Source organism: Trachypithecus francoisi, unplaced genomic scaffold (assembly GCF_009764315.1).
Source record: "Trachypithecus francoisi isolate TF-2019V2 unplaced genomic scaffold, Tfra_2.0 Contig00692, whole genome shotgun sequence".
NCBI classification, from domain to species: Eukaryota; Metazoa; Chordata; class Mammalia; order Primates; family Cercopithecidae; genus Trachypithecus; species Trachypithecus francoisi.
This window is the reverse complement of record NW_022680826.1, coordinates 23,414-41,639: the sequence shown is the minus strand read 5'-3', so window position 1 is coordinate 41,639 and position 18,226 is coordinate 23,414. Positions and strand designations below refer to the sequence as shown.

General features: G+C 37.2%; 1 protein-coding gene across 1 annotated transcript; it reads right to left on the bottom strand.

Moving 5' to 3' along the window:
• Window positions 1-13,294: 13,294 nt before the first annotated feature.
• LOC117087861 (salivary acidic proline-rich phosphoprotein 1/2-like) lies at window positions 13,295-15,353 on the bottom strand. Its single transcript, XM_033218589.1, has 3 exons — window positions 15,231-15,353; window positions 13,949-13,984; window positions 13,295-13,587 (listed from the first exon to the last, which is right to left on the bottom strand). Exons 1-3 carry the CDS (start codon window positions 15,292-15,294, stop codon window positions 13,295-13,297), a joined length of 393 nt encoding a protein of 130 aa, XP_033074480.1. The 5' UTR covers window positions 15,295-15,353.
• Window positions 15,354-18,226: the final 2,873 nt, after the last annotated feature.

The window sequence follows — 18,226 nt, the reverse complement described above, 5'->3', positions numbered from 1 at the left end:
TCTAGCTTTTTTACTACAAGAATACAGTATGCAATACAGGTAACACACAAAATATGTGCTAATCTGTTTTTGTTATTGGTAAGGCATCCAGTAAACAGAATGTTACTAGTCAGGTTTAAAAGTCAAAAGTAGTAATGGAGTTTTGACTTCACAAGGGGTCAGGGCCTCTATCCTTCATGTTTTTCAGAGTCAACTGTATTTACTAAAATGTAAAAGTAATAATTTTTATGCCTAACACTCTTCAAATTATAAGAATCAATTTACAAATAGTTGTTAGACATTTCTCAGAATCAAAAAACAACCTGTATTTTGCTCACTCTTTCCACCTTACTACCTTTTCATTCAGTGGTTCATTATATATCTGTAACATATATTATAAGATGTTTATAAAATATATAATGTATAATCATTTTATAAAATATATAAAATTAGGAAACTGCGAATTTTCCTGGGAATTCATTAATATTTCTCATTATAATTGCAAAATATGTACACAATTCAGATTTTAAAGTATGAATCTCCAACATTTATCTTACTTTGTGAAGGTGTTTTTAAATGTATATTTTATTTGATCACGCACCTCTGGGTGATTGGTGAGTCCAAAAACGAATGACATTAAGAAAAGAATGAGTGAGAAAAATTTATGAAAAAAATGTGAACTTCAGATACATGTAACCCATACCAGGACTGATTTGATACTGGAAAGAAAGGAATTTGAAGTTAATCCAAGTATTGTATGCCAAAACTCATCTAAAATCAAGTTCAAGTAGAGAGATAAATGATAATAATGACCAAAGGTCAATGTTACTATATTTTGAATACAATGAAATGCTGTTTCATTACGTTCTGTGTCTAGAGTAGAATGTATGATTTATCAGAACAGCAAAATTGTTAGTCTTTTCCATTTTTGTAGCCTGATGACCTAAAAGAAAGCCTGGACACAGAGTAGTTTAATAAATATTTAATAAATTAACAGTTGAGTAAACGATTGAATGAATTACATAGAAGAGAACGGCAAGAGCAAACTTACTCCACTGAAACATGAAGCTTGCGTATCACAGCTATTTTCCAGACCTGGCTTATAAATTTATATGCACACTCTCTGAGTTCAGGAATTTCCAGCAGCCAGAGCTGCAAACTCCTCTGGTGCAGAGAATACATCACTAGGGGTAGCCATCACTGGGAAAGAAGCTGTTCTTATAATCGGAAGTGGAAATAAATGAGAATAAAATAATCAGATGCTTACTATCACAATGGCATTAAAAATTCAAAGACTAGGCCTCTTGGTTCCTTTGTGAATGATCATTTTCTTATTATATTTACTAGCTGATTATTGTGTAATCACAAAGATTTTTTAGAAATTGAATTAATAAACAGCTATTGTATTAAATTTTATTTTAATTACAATGGTTTTCCTTCCTTTCCTTTTTAACCTGAGTAGATTCTCGTGTTATTTTCTGGATAGAAAACAAATCTGCATGTGGTGGTAATTTTACTCCTTCCATTTGAATATGTTTATTTCTTTTATGTGCTTGTTTGTCTAATATTAAATAAAATTATTCACTTTCTTTTTTAAAAAATACATATTTTTATTTTCTTTATTATTATTATTATTATTATTATTATATTATTATTATTATTATACTTTAGTTCTAGGGTACATGTGCACAATGTGCAGGTTTGTTATGGATGCAGCTGAAAACCATCATTCTCAACAAATTATTCACTTTCGAATTATCCACAACATTGACAAGCTTTTTCTTTGTGCCTTTTTATTAGATAATTTTTCAGTGTGTTGCAGACACGCAAGGTTAGCAGTTACTTTGAGGTACACCATTTTAATCATGGCCAGAAGGCTAATCAAAAAACTGTTTTACAAGAAATGTTTTTTAAAAAATATATTAAATATTGTCAAAGACAACGTTGGCATCTTTTAAGATGATCATATTTTTTTTTCCTCTGCTGACTTCATTTTCCAAAACAAATAATGAACATTCCTTAACATTCCTAGATCAAGTCTGCTTGGTCGTTTAACTCATATATCATTTTAATTTGTTTTAAATTATTTATTTTTTAAAGTGAGATTTATAGTTATTACTGTTGTTAGATTAGTCATATCAAAAAAACTTTTTTCAATAACTTGGGGTATTTCTCCTTTTCAGCATTTTGTATAAATCATCGTTAATAAGGACTACCTGTTAGTGTGGAATCTTCCATGAAGGTACTTTTGGGTGGAGTGAATATTCTTTATTAAATTTCATAATATTTTACTTAGATATTAATTACTATAACGTGTTTAATGTATTTGAAGATCTCTTTGTATCTAAGTCACTCCATATTGTATATTTGTAAAAACTGTGTTCAGTTTTTCATGTTTGCTTTTCAGAATGTAGGAAAAACGCTCACCTTTTAAAACACTTGTTTAGGCTTTACCTGATTATTCTGAAGATTATCTGTTTCCTTTATTCTTCAAGAATTTTCACAATATTTTGCCAATTTTATTGGATTTTCAAGAAGTTATTACTGTTAGTTCAAAATTTATGAATCATTTCTTCTCATTATTTAATCTTTTAAATTTTCATTAATTCTTATTTCTGTTCTCCCAAGTGTATTTTGTCCCTTTTTTAATTATTTGAGCTCACTGCTTACTTTTTTTCAGTACTCCTGGTTGCATTATAAAGTCATCAATTTCTAAAATGTTTTCTAACTATTGTGTAAATCAAGTCACATCAATTTTCACACGCAGTCAATCACAATTTTATTTTCAGAATTATCAGTAAATTTAAGTTTTCTGTTTGCTCATATGTTTCCATTATTTAAATATTTCAAGGATATAAGTTATTTGATTTGTATTTGACTTTCATTTTTAATTATTTTCTAGGGCTAGGATAATCTGATTTATAAAAGTACTCTATAGAATTCCATTTTATTTTATTTATTTTATTTTATTTAAATAAATTATATCAGAAAACATATGCTTTTTACTTTAGGCTATAAACTTTGAGAGAAATATGATTATAACAGTAAGTCTATTTACTGTATTACTCAAGACATTTCTTTTAAAAATTTTTGTCTTCCATTTGTCAAAAGTGTCTAAACTTCTGCTACAATTATATTCATTATATTCTATAATTTCCAATATTTTCGTTAAGTATTTTTCCAAGACATATACTGTTTTACATATAATTACCCTACAGAGATGAGCGTCAAATATAACAGTTGTAGAATCTATCAAAGCTAGTGGAATATTTAAAAATATGTGGGATGAAGTTTGCATTTTATCAAGTTTAGGTAGCTTAAATAAATAGAAAAAAGAAAGTGTAATTCTGAAAATTATAGATAATAATGATGGTTTAGTAATGGCCACAATTTTTGGACACTTTTCCTATCAAGAAGGAGGTCTGTTTCATCTCCCTTCAAATCTAGATAGGCTCTGCCTTGATCATATGGCATATGTGATGTTTCCAGGTCCAGTGTTCTGATACTGGCAGCATTCCTGCCTTCAGAGACATTCACTTGTGGGACTCAGCCATCATACTGCTGGAATTCCAAGTCACAGAGAGTGCCCGTTGTAGGTGTCTTGATGGATAGCTCATATTAAACATCTCACTGAAAACCTGCATCAGCTGTCAGTCATTGGGATGGACCATTGTAGATGTTCAGCTCATTTGAGCCTTCAGATGACTGAGGTCCCATCCCTCATCTGATGGCAACTACATGAAATAGCACAATGAGAGACTACCCAATAAGCCCAGGCAATTCACAGAATCAAAAGAAAAAAATGATAATCTGCTGTTTTAAACCAGTAATTCGGGGGATGATTTGTAATATAAAAATAGAAACTTAGAATAGATGGAGAAATGAATAAAAGGAACTTATCAATTTAATCTCAAAGCACAAAGAGAAAAAAAGAGAGTGTTAACTACCAAAATTTTAATAAGACAGTAAAAGCAAGTTCAATGCTTTCAGAAATTTTCATGAATTTAAATAAATTTGCTTGATCTATCAAAAGACAGAGAATAAGCGAGAATAAGTGAGAAAACAAAAAACTTTCAAGAGACATACCTAGAGCAGAAAACCACAGTGACAGAAAATAAATGGATAGAAATATACAACATACTAATGAACACAGCGACTGTTACTTATTCCTAATATCTATTATCTTATCGTTTGTTAGTGATAGAATCACACTATTCCCTTGGACAATTTCTGCCACAAAAGCTTTCCTATGTACTTTTTAGCTATGTGAAACTTTGAGTTTGAACGTCCCCAGCAATGCATTACATAAATAGATAAAGCAAAATCCAAACCATGACAAAGACAAACTTACGAATCCACAAATAATGAGGATGTAAGACACAATTCATAAGCTCATATATCAAGCAGTAGTAAGAATGATATGGAATATTTTAAGAATACAACTGGCAAAAATTAATTCAATACTTTTATGTAGAAACCTGTAATTGACAGAAATCTGTACACAACCATTTCAAATACACACGAAACATTTACACATCTAAACCATATACACGCTAACAAAGAACAGATTCCAAGGAATAGATATTACACAGAACATAAAGTAATAAAATGTTAAACTAATCAAAAGTTTGAAAACTAAACTATTCTTTATAACTAAGAAAAAGATAAACGTTTCTAAGTAAAAGATAAATGTTTAGAACTCAACAATGAAAAAAGCTGTTCATAATCAAAATGAAAAAAACAGCTAAAGCTAAGAATACATATCTATTAGCACACGTATATAAAAAAAGTTTTCTAGGTGAATAAGGCAGGTATTCACCTTGAGTTAAGAAAAATGAACAACAGAAAAATTCAAAGAAGGATGAAGTTAAGAGGGAGCTTGTGGGGTGAGGTGGCTCACCCCTGTAATCCCAGCACTTTCGGAGGCTGAGGCGGGCAGATGAAGAGGTCAGGAGATTGAGACCATCCTGGCTAATACGGTGAAACCCCGTCTCTACTAAAAATACAAAAAAATTGGCTGGGCGCGGTGGCTCAAGCCTGTAATCCCAGCACTTTGGGAGGCCGAGACGGGTGGATCACGAGGTCAGGAGATCGAGACCATCCTGGCTAACACGGTGAAACCCCATCTCTACTAAAAAAAAATACAACAAACTAGCCGGGTGAGGTGGCGGGCGCCTGTAGTCCCAGCTACTCCGGAGGCTGAGGCAGGAGAATGGCGTGAACCCGGGAGGCGGAGCTTGCAGTGAGCCGAGATCGCGCCACCGCACTCCAGCCTGGGCGACAGAGCGAGACTCTGTCTCAAAAAAAAAAAAAAACCATTGCCTAACCAATATCACAAAGATTGAGAAGCTGTTGGGAGGCACAACTCAGCAAACAGTGAGGTGAAAACTCAGGTGAAAACTTTAAATGGGAAGTCTTAGTTTGTGGACAGAAGGCAAAGCACCAAGGAAAGAACACAGTTCTATGTCCTCATTGCCAAACCAATTTGAGAGGTAATTTGAAGACAGTAATTCTCAAAATCATAATTACCTTCAAAAGTTTGTTAAAAGTACAGTATCTTGCCACCTTGCCCCAGAGTATCTGAATACAAATTAGAAATGGGTTCCTGGACAAGGCAGTATCAAGGGGTTTTCAGTTGATTCATTGGCAAAATAAAGCTGGAGAAATGTAGTAGTTGGAGTCTTTGATGTAGAACAAAGTGGAATACCTGACATTGAATCCTAGATTACTGGGGAGGCTGTATGCCTGCTGTCTTCTGATGGGAGATGTACAGAGTGCAGGATAATGAGGTTGGGGTAAAAACTATGACTACAGGCCCGGTGCAATGGCTCACACCTGTAATCCCACTACTTTGGAAGGCAGACATGGGAGGATTCCTTGACACCAGGAATTTGAGATCAGTTTGGGCAACAGAGTGAGTCCCAGTCTTTACAAAAAATTACAAAAGGATCCTGGCTTTGTGGTTTGTGCCTGTAGTCCCAGTGTATTGGGAGGATGAGCTGGGACGATTGCTTGAACCTGGGAAATTGAGGCTAAAGTGAGCCATGATTGTGTCTCTGTACTCCAGCCTAATAGAAAGAACAAGCCAAAGTCAAAAAAAAAAAAAAAAAAAAAAAAAGACTAGAACAACGAAAAAGATTTTCTTTTTACTTGACTTCATACTCCAGGGTTTCCCTTTCTACAGTGCATCTCCCAGTGTCGAGGGAGTCTAAAGCCTTGCAGTCTCTTACTTTTCTTCCACTCACCTATCACAGTGGCTCCATGCTATATCCCCCAGCGCTCCTTCCCCAATTCCCACAGAGCCAAGTAGAATAGCGATTTGAGCACATATAAGCAATTTTAATCTCTACCATCCTTGATGGTTCACAATATTCTTGGGAAGGGTTTGTAAGACCTTTTGTCTTGCTTGACCCAGGGATAACTCAGGCCTAGTTCAAATCCTTAAAGGAACTGAAATCAGAGGAGAGGAAAGGAAGTGATAGAGAGATATGGAATAAGTGTCTTCATGCAAGTAAGCAAGACACATTTAATTTTATATTCAAGCAGTGCAGACATTGTTCAAAAGTCAGTTGAATAAATATTTGAATTTTAGTTCTCCCCAAAGATCTAGAACAGGGATGGGAGATCTGTAATCCTTCTACCTCCTGTTATCTGTGGAATAAAGCAAACATAAAAGTGTCATTTGGTAACTTTGTTTCAATTCTACCATCAAATACTCAGTTTTCAACCATTTCTCTATTCTACACATTAATTAACAGCTTAAAGGAAATTGCCATACATTTTGTTCAACATACCAGCTATTGATATGCCTTTTTTACATTATTAACTGAAAAATAATAAGCGTCCTTACAGATGTTATAAGATTACAAAACAAAAAGCATCCAAAGGATCTAAATTAGGATGCAATGTGGATGTCTAATGATTTTCTATCAGAACTCTCACCAATTGCCCTGTTTGATGACAAAAATGAACGGGAGCACTGTCACGGTGAAGTACTCTGCAGAAGCTTTCCCAGGCATTTGTCTACTAAAGTTTTGGCTTTCTCAAAATAGTCTCAGAATAAGCAGATGTTGTCATTCTTTGGCCCTCCAGAAAGTCAACAAGCAAAACGCCTTGAGCGTCCCAATAAACTCTTGCCATTACCTTTGCACTTTCCTCATCCGCTCTTCCTTTGACGGGACCACTTCCACTGTGTGATCGCCATTGCTTTGATTGTGCTTTGTTTCAGGATTGTACTGATAAAGCCATGTTATAGCTACTGCCACAGATCTTTGAAGAAATGCTTCAGGATCTTTATCCCCCTTATTTAAATTTTCAGGGAAACCTCTGCTCTTTTCTGTAGCTGGTCTTGTTGCCACAGTTCAGGCATCCACAGAGTGAAAAATCTGCTCAACATTAATTTTTCAGTTAGAATCATGTAAGCTGAACCAATTAAAAAGCCTGAAGGAGGAGGAGGAGGAGGGGGAGGAGGAGAAGGAGGAGGAGGAGGAGGAGGAGGACAACGAGACAACAACAAGGAAGACCGGTGTGGCCATGTGGCCATAGCTGGATCAATTAGGTACAGAGTAGTAAATTAGTTCAGAGACTGGTAGGGCTCCACCCAAAGGAACTTGGCCACATTCAAAATTAGGATTTTGTTCTTATAGTGTAAGAGAGGGGGCCAGGCGCAGTGGCTTATGCCTATAATGCCAGCACTTTGGGAGGCCGAGGTGGTTGTATCACCTGAGTTTAGGAGTTCAAGACCAGCCTGACTAATATGGTGAAACCTGTCTCTGTTAAAAATACAAAAATTATCTTGGTGTGGTGGCACATGCCTGTCATCCCAGCTACTTGGGAGGCTAAGGCAGGAGAATCACTTGAATCCAGGAGGCACAGGTTGCAGTGAGCCGAGATCGTGCCACCACATCCAGCCTGGGTGACAGAGTGAGACTCCATCTCAAATAAATAAATAAATACATAAAGGAGGACACGAACAAAAAACATATTTGTGTAATATGATTATTAAGTAGTTACAGTGAGGAATTGACTCTTGAGAAAAAATAGACTTGCAATTTGGGGTAAGGTAGAAATGAGGCTTGCTTAGATGGGCAGATAGTGATGATTGTGCTAAAAATGGCTGCGATAGAAATGTATTTTGAAGATTGAACTTTAACATAGCATAGTCTGTTTGATCTGATGTAATGTGATGCATGAGCAAGAGTCAAGAATGTCTTGTAGTTGGCAAAATCACACAGATGAATATAGATGCTATTTACCAAGGTGAAACAGAGTTGAAAGACAATAAACTTGTAGCTACAGGAGGGAAGCAGCAGAGGCAGAAGAAACCCTTGGAGATAGTGAGAGATCCCTGGAGATGTTGATAAAGTGTTCCAGGAAGAAAGATATGCTCAAGAGTGATATATTGCTCAGAGGTCAAATGTCAAATGAGATGCAAGACTGAAAATGGATTCCTGAATAGACTGGAATGAAGGTCAAAGATGACCGTCACACAATTGGAGGGCAAAGAATGAAAGGCTCTATAATGAATGTGGAAGAAAACTTGGAGGTGAGGAAACTTGGAGGAAATACCGTCAATATATATTTCAAGAACTTTGCAATAAGAATAGCAGGCAAATAATGTGATAGTAAAGAAATATTAAGAGTTTTAGGAAGACCTTTGTAAAAATGGGAGTTGCTTCAGCAGGCTTGTGCTGATTGAAATAATCCCATGGAGCATACAGGTAAGATTCAGGAGACAAAAGGATATGTGCAGAATCAAAATCCTTGATTCCGCAATGTGATATAAAATCAAGTAGGAAGGGAAAAGATAGAGTCAAGGAGACTCACCTAGGATGACAGGAGAGAACTGGGCTCCAGCTGGATGTGGGTTGGTCAACTTGGTAGCTATTGTGGTAAGATCATTCTGTTCTGATTCTTTTTGAATTTCTTAGTGAAAGCACTTAGGCTATCAGAGGAGACTGTGGCAGTTTTCTAATATTGAGCCATTCTCACCATCCTCTTTCAATATGGTAGATTATTTTCCGCACAGCATTGACTTGTTTATTTACTTCTGAGTACTTTTCCTTTGCAGGTCTACTTGTTTTCATTGATGAGCCTCACAGAACGAATTCTGAAGGAATGTTACCTTTTTTATAATTTAGAAAAATTTAAACTAGAATTATCTGCTTATAGTGATTAACAAATGCAGCAAAAGAATTTTCTGTGTTCATTGACATTGGAGATGACAGTGACAGTTGCTTGCAGAGAGTTTCCTATATCAACATCATTCATTTCTTTTAGGATTTTATATTCAATTTTTCTGACAATTCTTGAGTCATATTTGATAACTTATGTTAAAGTAATATTAATGTCATTGACATTTTTGTATCAGAAGAGTTTTACATCTGTTATTTTTTTCAAAATTTTACACTTCTATGATTAATTTCTCCGTCTCATTTTTGAAGTTTGTATTTTTTTCTTTTTTACTTAATAAAATTACATAATGTATGTATCTTTTATTTTCACTTAAGAACTAGACCTTCCATCTGTTATAAATTAGATTGTGTCTCTGTTTTCTCATTCTAGATATTTTAATTTGGGTGGTACACAAACAAAGATTGATATTATGTGAGCAATATTTCCCTATATTAACCAACACGTTCCTAAGCTGTTAGATTTCAAAAGCCTGCATTTCTAATTGTTATAATTAAATTTCTATTTTAAATATCTACCAGTATAGACAACATACAAGCAGGCACTAACTATTTTTGAAAAAAGAGAACTAATTAGACTTTTAGAAATAGCCTGGTAAGAAAGAAAATGCTAAAAAACATATGAGGAGACAAAGTGATCCTATTTTGTTTGAAAGCCTAGAAAGGAGTAGTGTCAGAGACTATTTTACTTAGGTTTTTTGACAAAGAAATCTTAATATTTTTAACTTGGAGCATTTATTTCCTCATAATTTAATGTCTGCTATTCTTTCTTAAAATCATTATTGGGGAGCAGACATGATATGATACTATAGGTATATGTTTCAAGAACTTTGCAATAAGGAAGGCAGACAAATAATGTCATAGTAAGGAAGAATTAAGAGCCTTAGGGAGACCTTAGTAAAACTGAGAGCTGTTTCAGTAAGTTTGTGCTGCCTGAAATAATCCCATGGAGCACACAGGTAAGATTCAGGAGACAAAAGGATCATGTGCAGAATCAAAATCCTTAATTAGGCAATGAGATAAAAAATCAAGTAGGAATGGAAAAGATAGAGGCAAGGAGGCTTCACCTAGGATAATAGGAGAGAACTGGGCTCAAACTACATGTGGGTTGGTCAACTTGGTGGCTTTTGTGGTGAGATCATTCTGTTCTGATTGTTTTTGAACTTCTTAGTGAAAGCACTTAGGCTTTCAGTAGCAATCAGTTGAGACAGTAGCAATTTTCTAATATTGAGCCATCTTTACCACCCTCTTTCAACATGGTGGATTATTTTCTGCACAGATTGACTTGTTTATTTACTTCTGAGTATTTTTCCTTTGCAGGTCTACTTATTTTCATGAATGAGCCTCACAGAATGAATTCTAAATGTTTTCAGCCTTTATTATAATTTCAAAAAAATTAAACTAGAGATATCTGTTCCTATGATTAACAAATTCAACGTAAGAATTTTATGTTCATTGACACTGGAGATGATAGTGACAGTTGCTTGCAGAGAGTCTCCTCTCAACATCATTCATTCCTCTTAGTTTATTTTATGTTCAATTTTTCTGAAACTTCTTGAGTCATATTTGATAACTTATGTTAAACTAATATGAATGTCATTGAAATGTTTATATCAGAAGAGTTTTACATCATGTTTTCTGATTTTTTCAAAATTTTACACATCTGTGATTAATTTCTCCCTCTCATTTCTGAATTTTTTATTGTTTTCTGTTTTTGTAATGAAACTATAAGATGTTTGTATCTTTTACTAGACTTTCTGTCTGTTATAAATTAGATTGCTTCTCTGTTTTCTCATTCTAGATATTTTAATGTGGGTGGTACACAGAAAAAAATGACATTATGCAAGGAATAATTTGCTATATTAACTAACACGTTAGAAATCTCTTAGATTTCAAAAGTCTACATTTCTAATTGTCATAATTAAATTTCCATAAGGAGATACTATTATTTTAAAGAAAGAACTAATTAGAATTTTACAAATAGCCTGATAAGAAAGAAAATGCTAAAAAATATATGAATACGCAATGTGTTCCTATTTTGTTTGAAAGCCTAGAGAAAACCAATGTCAGAGACTATTGCGCTTAAATTTTTTGACAAAGAAATCTTAAGATTTTTAACTTGGAGCATTTAATTCCTCACAATTTCATGTCCACTGTTCTTTCCTAAAATCATTAGTGGGAAGCAGACATGACTATATCCACTAGTTTTCCATGCATGTGATCTGCTTAGTCTTCATCCTTTAGGGGAGTCGTTTTGATTATTCAAAAATTTAGAAGAGGAAACTTAGGCTCTGAGATGTAAGTAGCTTCCTATGAGTCCAGAGTTAGCAAGACAGAGTTGTTAAACTACAATCTGAGAGATTCCAAATTCTTTGCTTATTCAAGTCATGCTGCCTCTGATGAAATCCATTTAGGTTTTCTTAAGAATAGTAAGACTCATAGGCAGGGATAGAACTGATGAAAGATAAAACAGGGGAAAATAGGTCTAATGGCTTCTGGGGAATAGAGGCATAGAACCATACTTATTTCCCTAGAAAACAAAATTGGTTACTTTTGAACTTGTTAAAATTTCCTTCAGCTTCTGGGACTTTCTTTCACTGGTATTGTTTTTCTTACATTCATAAGCTTACTGGAATATCAGGAAATGACCTGAAAATAATTGTACAATTTAAATTCGAGCTATAGAAGACAGAGAAGGAAAGAAACAGTGGAACTCCTTCCCTAGGCAGATGACTTAAGGATAAGGAGGAGAGAAGCTTGCTGGAAACATCAAGGAGAAGGGGTCCTGGATGTTCGTGCAATGTGAACATGGCTCTCAGAGTCCAGAGTCCCAAACACTCAGAAACAGACACCACCATCAGAAATTGCAAGCTGATTGTTTTATTGGTATACTGAAGTTAGAGCATGACCGCGTGTTTCATGGCATTTGAAACACTGTTTTCTTCTTATTTACTTCCTGAAAAAGACAAACAAACAAGGAAAATTATAGACAACACTTGACCTGGCAGGAAATGTCTAATCCCTCACTGATGTACTGCAGTGACGGAGATGCAAGTCCCTACTCTTGCCCTCTATCCCTTCTACAGCCCCCTTCTCCTTAGTAATATTTTCTTTGTTCACTCTTTAAGCCATTGCAGGTAATGTGAATTTAAACTGTTGCTTAGATGAGAAAGAGAAACAAGTATTGTTATGTTGTTCACGCTTTGTTGCTGTTGGTTATGTAAGGGCTATTTTTACAAAGATAGGCACTGCAACATATCATGTAATAGTGAGAATGTGAAACCAGCCTCAATGTCCTGTGACAGGGATTGGTTAAATAAATTTTGGAACAACCAAACAGTAGAATAGTATACAATTGTAAAAACAAACTAACCAACAAACACTGAAGAGATCTAAATGAACTCATGTGAATGTTTTCTAAACAATATATTTTTCCTATGGGTAAGACACAAATCTGAATATAGAGTATGATATAAGTGGTTGTAAGAAAAGCATTATATATATTTATGTAGCAATAAATATTTCAAAAAGGAGATTCCAAAGAGTAAAAGGGGGGGTTTTGAGAAGGATAGAAGGGAAGAAAGATGAATTAGACTCTTACTATTTAGCTCTGTACCTTTTTGTTCACTGAGATTGGTTTTTGTTAGCTTACGCATGTATGACTTTAAATGTAAGTATTTTAAAAATGAGATACCATTTAACAGCTGAAAGTTCAAGGACCATTTAGAGGGAATACTGAACATGAAAGCCTGATGTGAGGCAGGACTGAGCAAAGCACGTCCAGGTGAAAACTTTAAATGGGAGTCTTTGAGTTTGAGGAAAGAAAACAGAGAGCCAAAAGGAGAACATGGTTCTACACCCTCATCATCAACCCTATTTAAGACATGCAATTTGAAGATAGTGATTTCCAAAATCAGAATTGCCTTCAAGAGCTTCTGTAAAACATAGGATCTTGATACCCTGTACAAGAATATCTGAATAACAATTTTTAGAAATGTGTTCCAGGACAAGGCAATATTAACAGCTTTTCAATGGACTCATTGGCACAATGAAGTGGAGAAGTGTTGCAGTTGGAGCCTTTGATGGATAATAAACTGGAATCATACCTGTCGTTGAATCCTAGATTACTGGGAAGACTCCTCCTGTGGAAGTCCTGATTGGCGGCTCCCTTGGGAAGCTGGAGGTGTTGCCTCGGGCTCTTCTTCTGGTGTCTGTGTGTTCTGTGGCTCTCCTGTAGGAGGTGGTGGATGGTGGTGGTGGTGGTGGTGGTGGTGGTGGTGGTGGCCTCCATGATGGGGTGGTTTCTGCTGAGAGCCATCATCCTCATTTCCATCGCCAGCATGGGGTTTAGATGACTGTCCTCCCAAAGCTTCTCCCTGATGCTCCTCATCTATGACCTGGTCAGAGTCTTCCTCATCTGTGTGAGTTGAAACAAGAAGAGCTGAGCTCAGTGCTGGAAAACCCTCCTGTCTTCGTACCTCTCTGTCTTCACCACATGTCCCCTCTCTCCCTGACCTGCATCTCAACTCCCAACCTCCCCGATTCCCAAGGCTTCCTGATTGGAACTCCTGTTAATCTACATAAGGGTGATAAAAAAAATCGAATTTCTTTGCTCATGGTCCCTAGAATCAAGGTTGGGAGAAAACTGTTTATATCTCTGGGGCACTGACATTAGTCAATTCCTGAGAGGAAAATGATGATAAGAAGACACTGGAGAACTGATCTATACTTCAGGAAAAAATGGAGACAGAGTTTACCAAGAATTTATTGGGATTTACCTGATATTACGGAGGGAACGTCTTCCTGGCTGACATCTAGAAAAGAAGTAGAGGATGATGGGAACAGTTACTTCGTGAATCTTTCAGGGCTCATAGTGTTCTACGAGGAAAAGGGATCTCTGATCACACCCTGTGCATCTCCCTTTGGACCTCATCAGCCACTGTCTGATGCTACTGGAAGTGGAGGAAGATGTAAGGGGAAGCAGGGTTGTTACTACACTGAGCATCCACCAGGAACTCAACAGAGAAGGGCCTCTGTTTGTCCTCTTTTGATTCCTCAAGCCTTTAGTTCTTATTTAGTGAAACTACTCTGAGTATTTCAATGACATATTTGGGGATTCTTCTGCCCTCTTTCATCTGTAAATATGTTTTTTTTTTTTTTTTATTGAGAGAGTCTCGCTCTGTCACCCAGGCTGGAGTCCAGTGGCGCGATCTCGGCTCACTGCAAGCTCCTCGTCCCGGGTTCACGCCATTCTCCTGCCTCAGCCTCCCGAATAGCTGGGACTACAGGCGCCCGCCACCACGCCGGGCTAATTTTTTTGTATTTTTCGTAGAGACGGGGTTTCACTGTGTTAGCCAGGATGGTCTCGATCTCCTGACCTCGTGATCCGCCCGCCTCGGCCTCCCAAAGTGCTGGGATTATAGGCGTGAGCCACGGAGCCCGGCCGTCATCTGTAAATATGTTGCTTATGTTTGTAAGCTTTCTCAACAGGAGCCACCAGAAGTAACCACTTGGATACAATCTTACACATGCCACTCCCAGCACGTTGAAATACTACATGCAGGAGAGAGAAAAATGACAATGTTTCACTCTGGTTATTCTCTACCTCTATGGAGACAGAGACAAGTGTTTTAACCATTTCTCTGTCTGGGCAGTAGCTCTGACATGTGTTTATCTCCTTCATGATGTTCAGCCACCGTACAGCAAGGCCAGCATCATCCCTGTCTACTGTGATCAGTACAGGATCTTCACAGCTGCATTTCCTTGAATCTGTCTTGCATTCTCCACGTCCTTCACAGCAGTCCCATATCTCTATAAATGCAAATCTCACTCTCTCACTCCCCTGGTACAAATTCTTTATTGAGTTCTATTTGTGCAATCAATAAACTATGAGGCCTTGATGAGGAATGAAGGCACAACAGATCTTCTGATCCTTGGCACGAGAACTCTGCAGTCCCATCTGTTTTCTCATCCTCCTCTCTTCCCTCCACTTTCCCCCTCTATAGTGTGAGCCCCTAAATCCCAATCAGAGTCACAATATCTTCCCCCAACAGATCTTACCTTCACTTGAGCTCTGAACTGAGCTGAAGGCCAGCAGGGCCACTGACAGCAGAATCAGAAGCATCTTGCAGGAGGCTCTGGTGTCACTCCCAACTTTGTGCTGGGAGAAACGTGTCAGCTCCCTTTAAAAAGACAAGCAGAACAATGGCACATTTGAGTTCCCTACCAGGTGGGCCTCATCACCTCAGAGACTGGGTTCTGCTTTGCTTACTTCAGGTCAGGTGTATCCCTCATTTCTTTTGGGACTCTAGCCCAGCAGGAAGGGTTGGGTAGGATGTTGTTTGTGTCTAATTTCTAAAAGGTACAACTATGAGTTGGATGCATGTTTTGACAGAACTGTGTCCAAGCAATCAGCACAGTGTCAGAATTGAACTTTAGACATCATTTGGTTTTCAATCTGTTTGGGAAGACTGTTATTCTGACTTCCACTGTGCTTTTCGTTTCCGTGTATATGTGTTTGTGTGGGTGTGTCGGGGGACAGGGGTTGGGCAGCGATCCTACAGCTAGCAGTGAAGATGGTCAATATCTCTGACTCTTTTTATACCTTATTTCCATCTCTCATCATGTGTGTGTGTGGATATTTTCACATTTAGCTAAATTTTTCGTGTAATAGAGATGGTCTCTGCTTATCTGTGAGATGTGTGAGGACAGCACACTCCTGGGCACACATAGATGAGAGAATGCTTCCACGCAGCCTGCTCAGGCTACAGGAACTGTCCAAACTCTGTGGATCTCACTACACTCAGGCAAGCCTTGGTGCTGTACAACACAGGCAAGCTAAAAAATTTTGTTTTAAAAATATCTTTAGGGATTATTAAAGCAAAACTGAACACAGAAACCACTAAGGGATTTCTAGACCTGAACAAACTGAATACATGGTTCCCTAAGTGAGCCACACAATGTCATATAGCTAAGACCTCTACTTTCTCCAGAATATTCTATAGAATTCATCCTCTGCTTTATTTCTTCTAACAAATACTGTAGTCCTCATCACTGATAACTAAGTGGCCTCCTTTATACATTCAACTTGATGATTTGTAACGCCTATCCAAGCCTCAAATGCCTTGATTGGTCTTCTGTTTGTTACTCAGTATTTATGTCACCTGTTTCATCAGAGTGTTCTTTCACGCAGAGGATTTTTTCTATAATATTCTTTTTTTTTTATTATACTTTAGGTTTTTTCTATAATATTCTAATACTCATTCTTTCTCATTCTCTTTCTCACACTTATTTGTTGATGTTTTGTATTCTGAGTCTACCTTGTCATGTGTAATTTTCTTCCTATGTATTTGTTTTTCTCCCCACATGACTTTTGGGAGATGTCCTTTATTTAATCTTCTAACTAATGGTGTATGGTACACCTCACTACCTTTATTTTCATTTTTGTCTCTACAATTGAACAATAAACTATTAAGCTTCCAAAATGTGCTTTCAGGGTCCTGGATTGGTAGCCCTCTTCTCAGCTGCTGATTACTCTGTGATACCTACAAATTCCCTGTTCATCAATTCATAAAATATACTAGTCAGTATCACCAGCTGCACTCTCCATTTCAGATCTTGTGTAGGTCTTGTGTAATTTTTCACTTTTTGTGCATGGCTAGTCTTTATTTGAGGATAGCTTCATTGGAGGCGTGGCTGAGAGGCCATGTGACAGAATATCATAAAGACAAGCCCCTAGACAGGTGTGCATGAGTGGATCCTGTGCTGTGCATACAAGGGTCTGGTCTGGCCCTTCTGAAGAGTTGCAGATAATAATACAAGAAAGTTTCCTAGTAGATTAGATTTTGCTACAGACAACATTGTTCTCGTAAGGGATCCAGGAGGATTGGTGTTTTCCCTGAAATAAATATAGACGCATCTGAAGTGGGAATGCATTCTTAATTGGCAGTTCTTCTCTGGTCCTGTGGGAAGTGGATCAGTTCTAGTTGGGCTTTATGAGTTGTATCGTAGGCACAGAGTACTTACTTGAGCCAAGCAGCTTCCAATATGTTACTGGGATTATTGTCTTTGGTTTCACCAGATACTGTTTTCCATTAGACCTGGAGATGAGCAATCCTGTTTAGGTGACTTCAGGTCAACTATCACGTCAAAAAGGAAGGTCAGAGAAAAGGAACAAAGAGGAGTGCCAGGCAGATATTGCCTGATGATGTGGGCAGCTGAGAAATCTGCAGGCCTAGTGCAAGACAGGTTTCTTCTCGGCAGCAGAGTACAGGATAAGAACAGGAAATGCCCCTAAAGGTCGCTCAGCTCAGGTCCCTTCTATGACCTTCTCCAATGTCAGCAATCAGTAAAAGAGACTAGTGTATCAGGAAAGCATAAATATCAGCTATGCTCTCACCAGACAAATCAAAAACAGAGCTGAAAGGGACACTGTCTGTGAGTGAGGGTGGGTGTGTGAAAGGGAAAAGCAGGACTGCTGCAGGAGCTTGGGCACCTAGAGGTGAGAGGCAGCCCTCAGCACCACACTTGCCTTCTACTATGGATGTTCATATTCTGAGGCCCTGAAGGATCAGTCTTCAACATATGAAATTTTAGGATTCATCTCTCATAACACATCCCAACATTTTCTCAGTTACTGACAGGTATTTACCTAGTGGTTCAAAAATCCTCACTCCCTCCAGCATTAACTGATCTAATTGTTTCCACCTTCAAAATACATCCCAAATCTGACCACTTGCATGATCTTCCTAGAAGGTTGTTCAGCCCTTGATGCTCTTTCCTGGAGGACTTCAACAGCCTCGACCTGGTCTTGGTAACATTTTTCCCCCAGTACATCCCATATCAGTTCCCTCACAACAATCAGAGTGATCAAATTAGAGCATATCACCCTTGTGCTTCGAATCCCTTGTTTTCCCTTCTGGACTTATGATAAGATCCAAATTTCATGCCTCAGCTCTTTCACACCCACATGTCTCACTCTTTTTGAAGACCCGGAAGCTCTCTGAATGGAATAGAAAGTAGAATATTCTTCAACTTCACCTTGCTCTAGTTTGCCT

Bases quoted from the DNA above. Each gene is read 5' to 3' on its own strand.
- LOC117087861 (XM_033218589.1), bottom strand. From the start codon at position 15,294: ATGCTTCTGATTCTGCTGTCAGTGGCCCTGCTGGCCTTCAGCTCAGTT. The intron at 13,985-15,230 runs GTAAGATCTGTT...CTTCTTTTCTAG, and splicing joins AGTTCAGAGCTCAAGTGAAG to ATGTCAGCCAGGAAGACGTT. The intron at 13,588-13,948 runs GTAAATCCCAAT...CAACTCACACAG, and splicing joins CGTTCCCTCCGTAATATCAG to ATGAGGAAGACTCTGACCAG.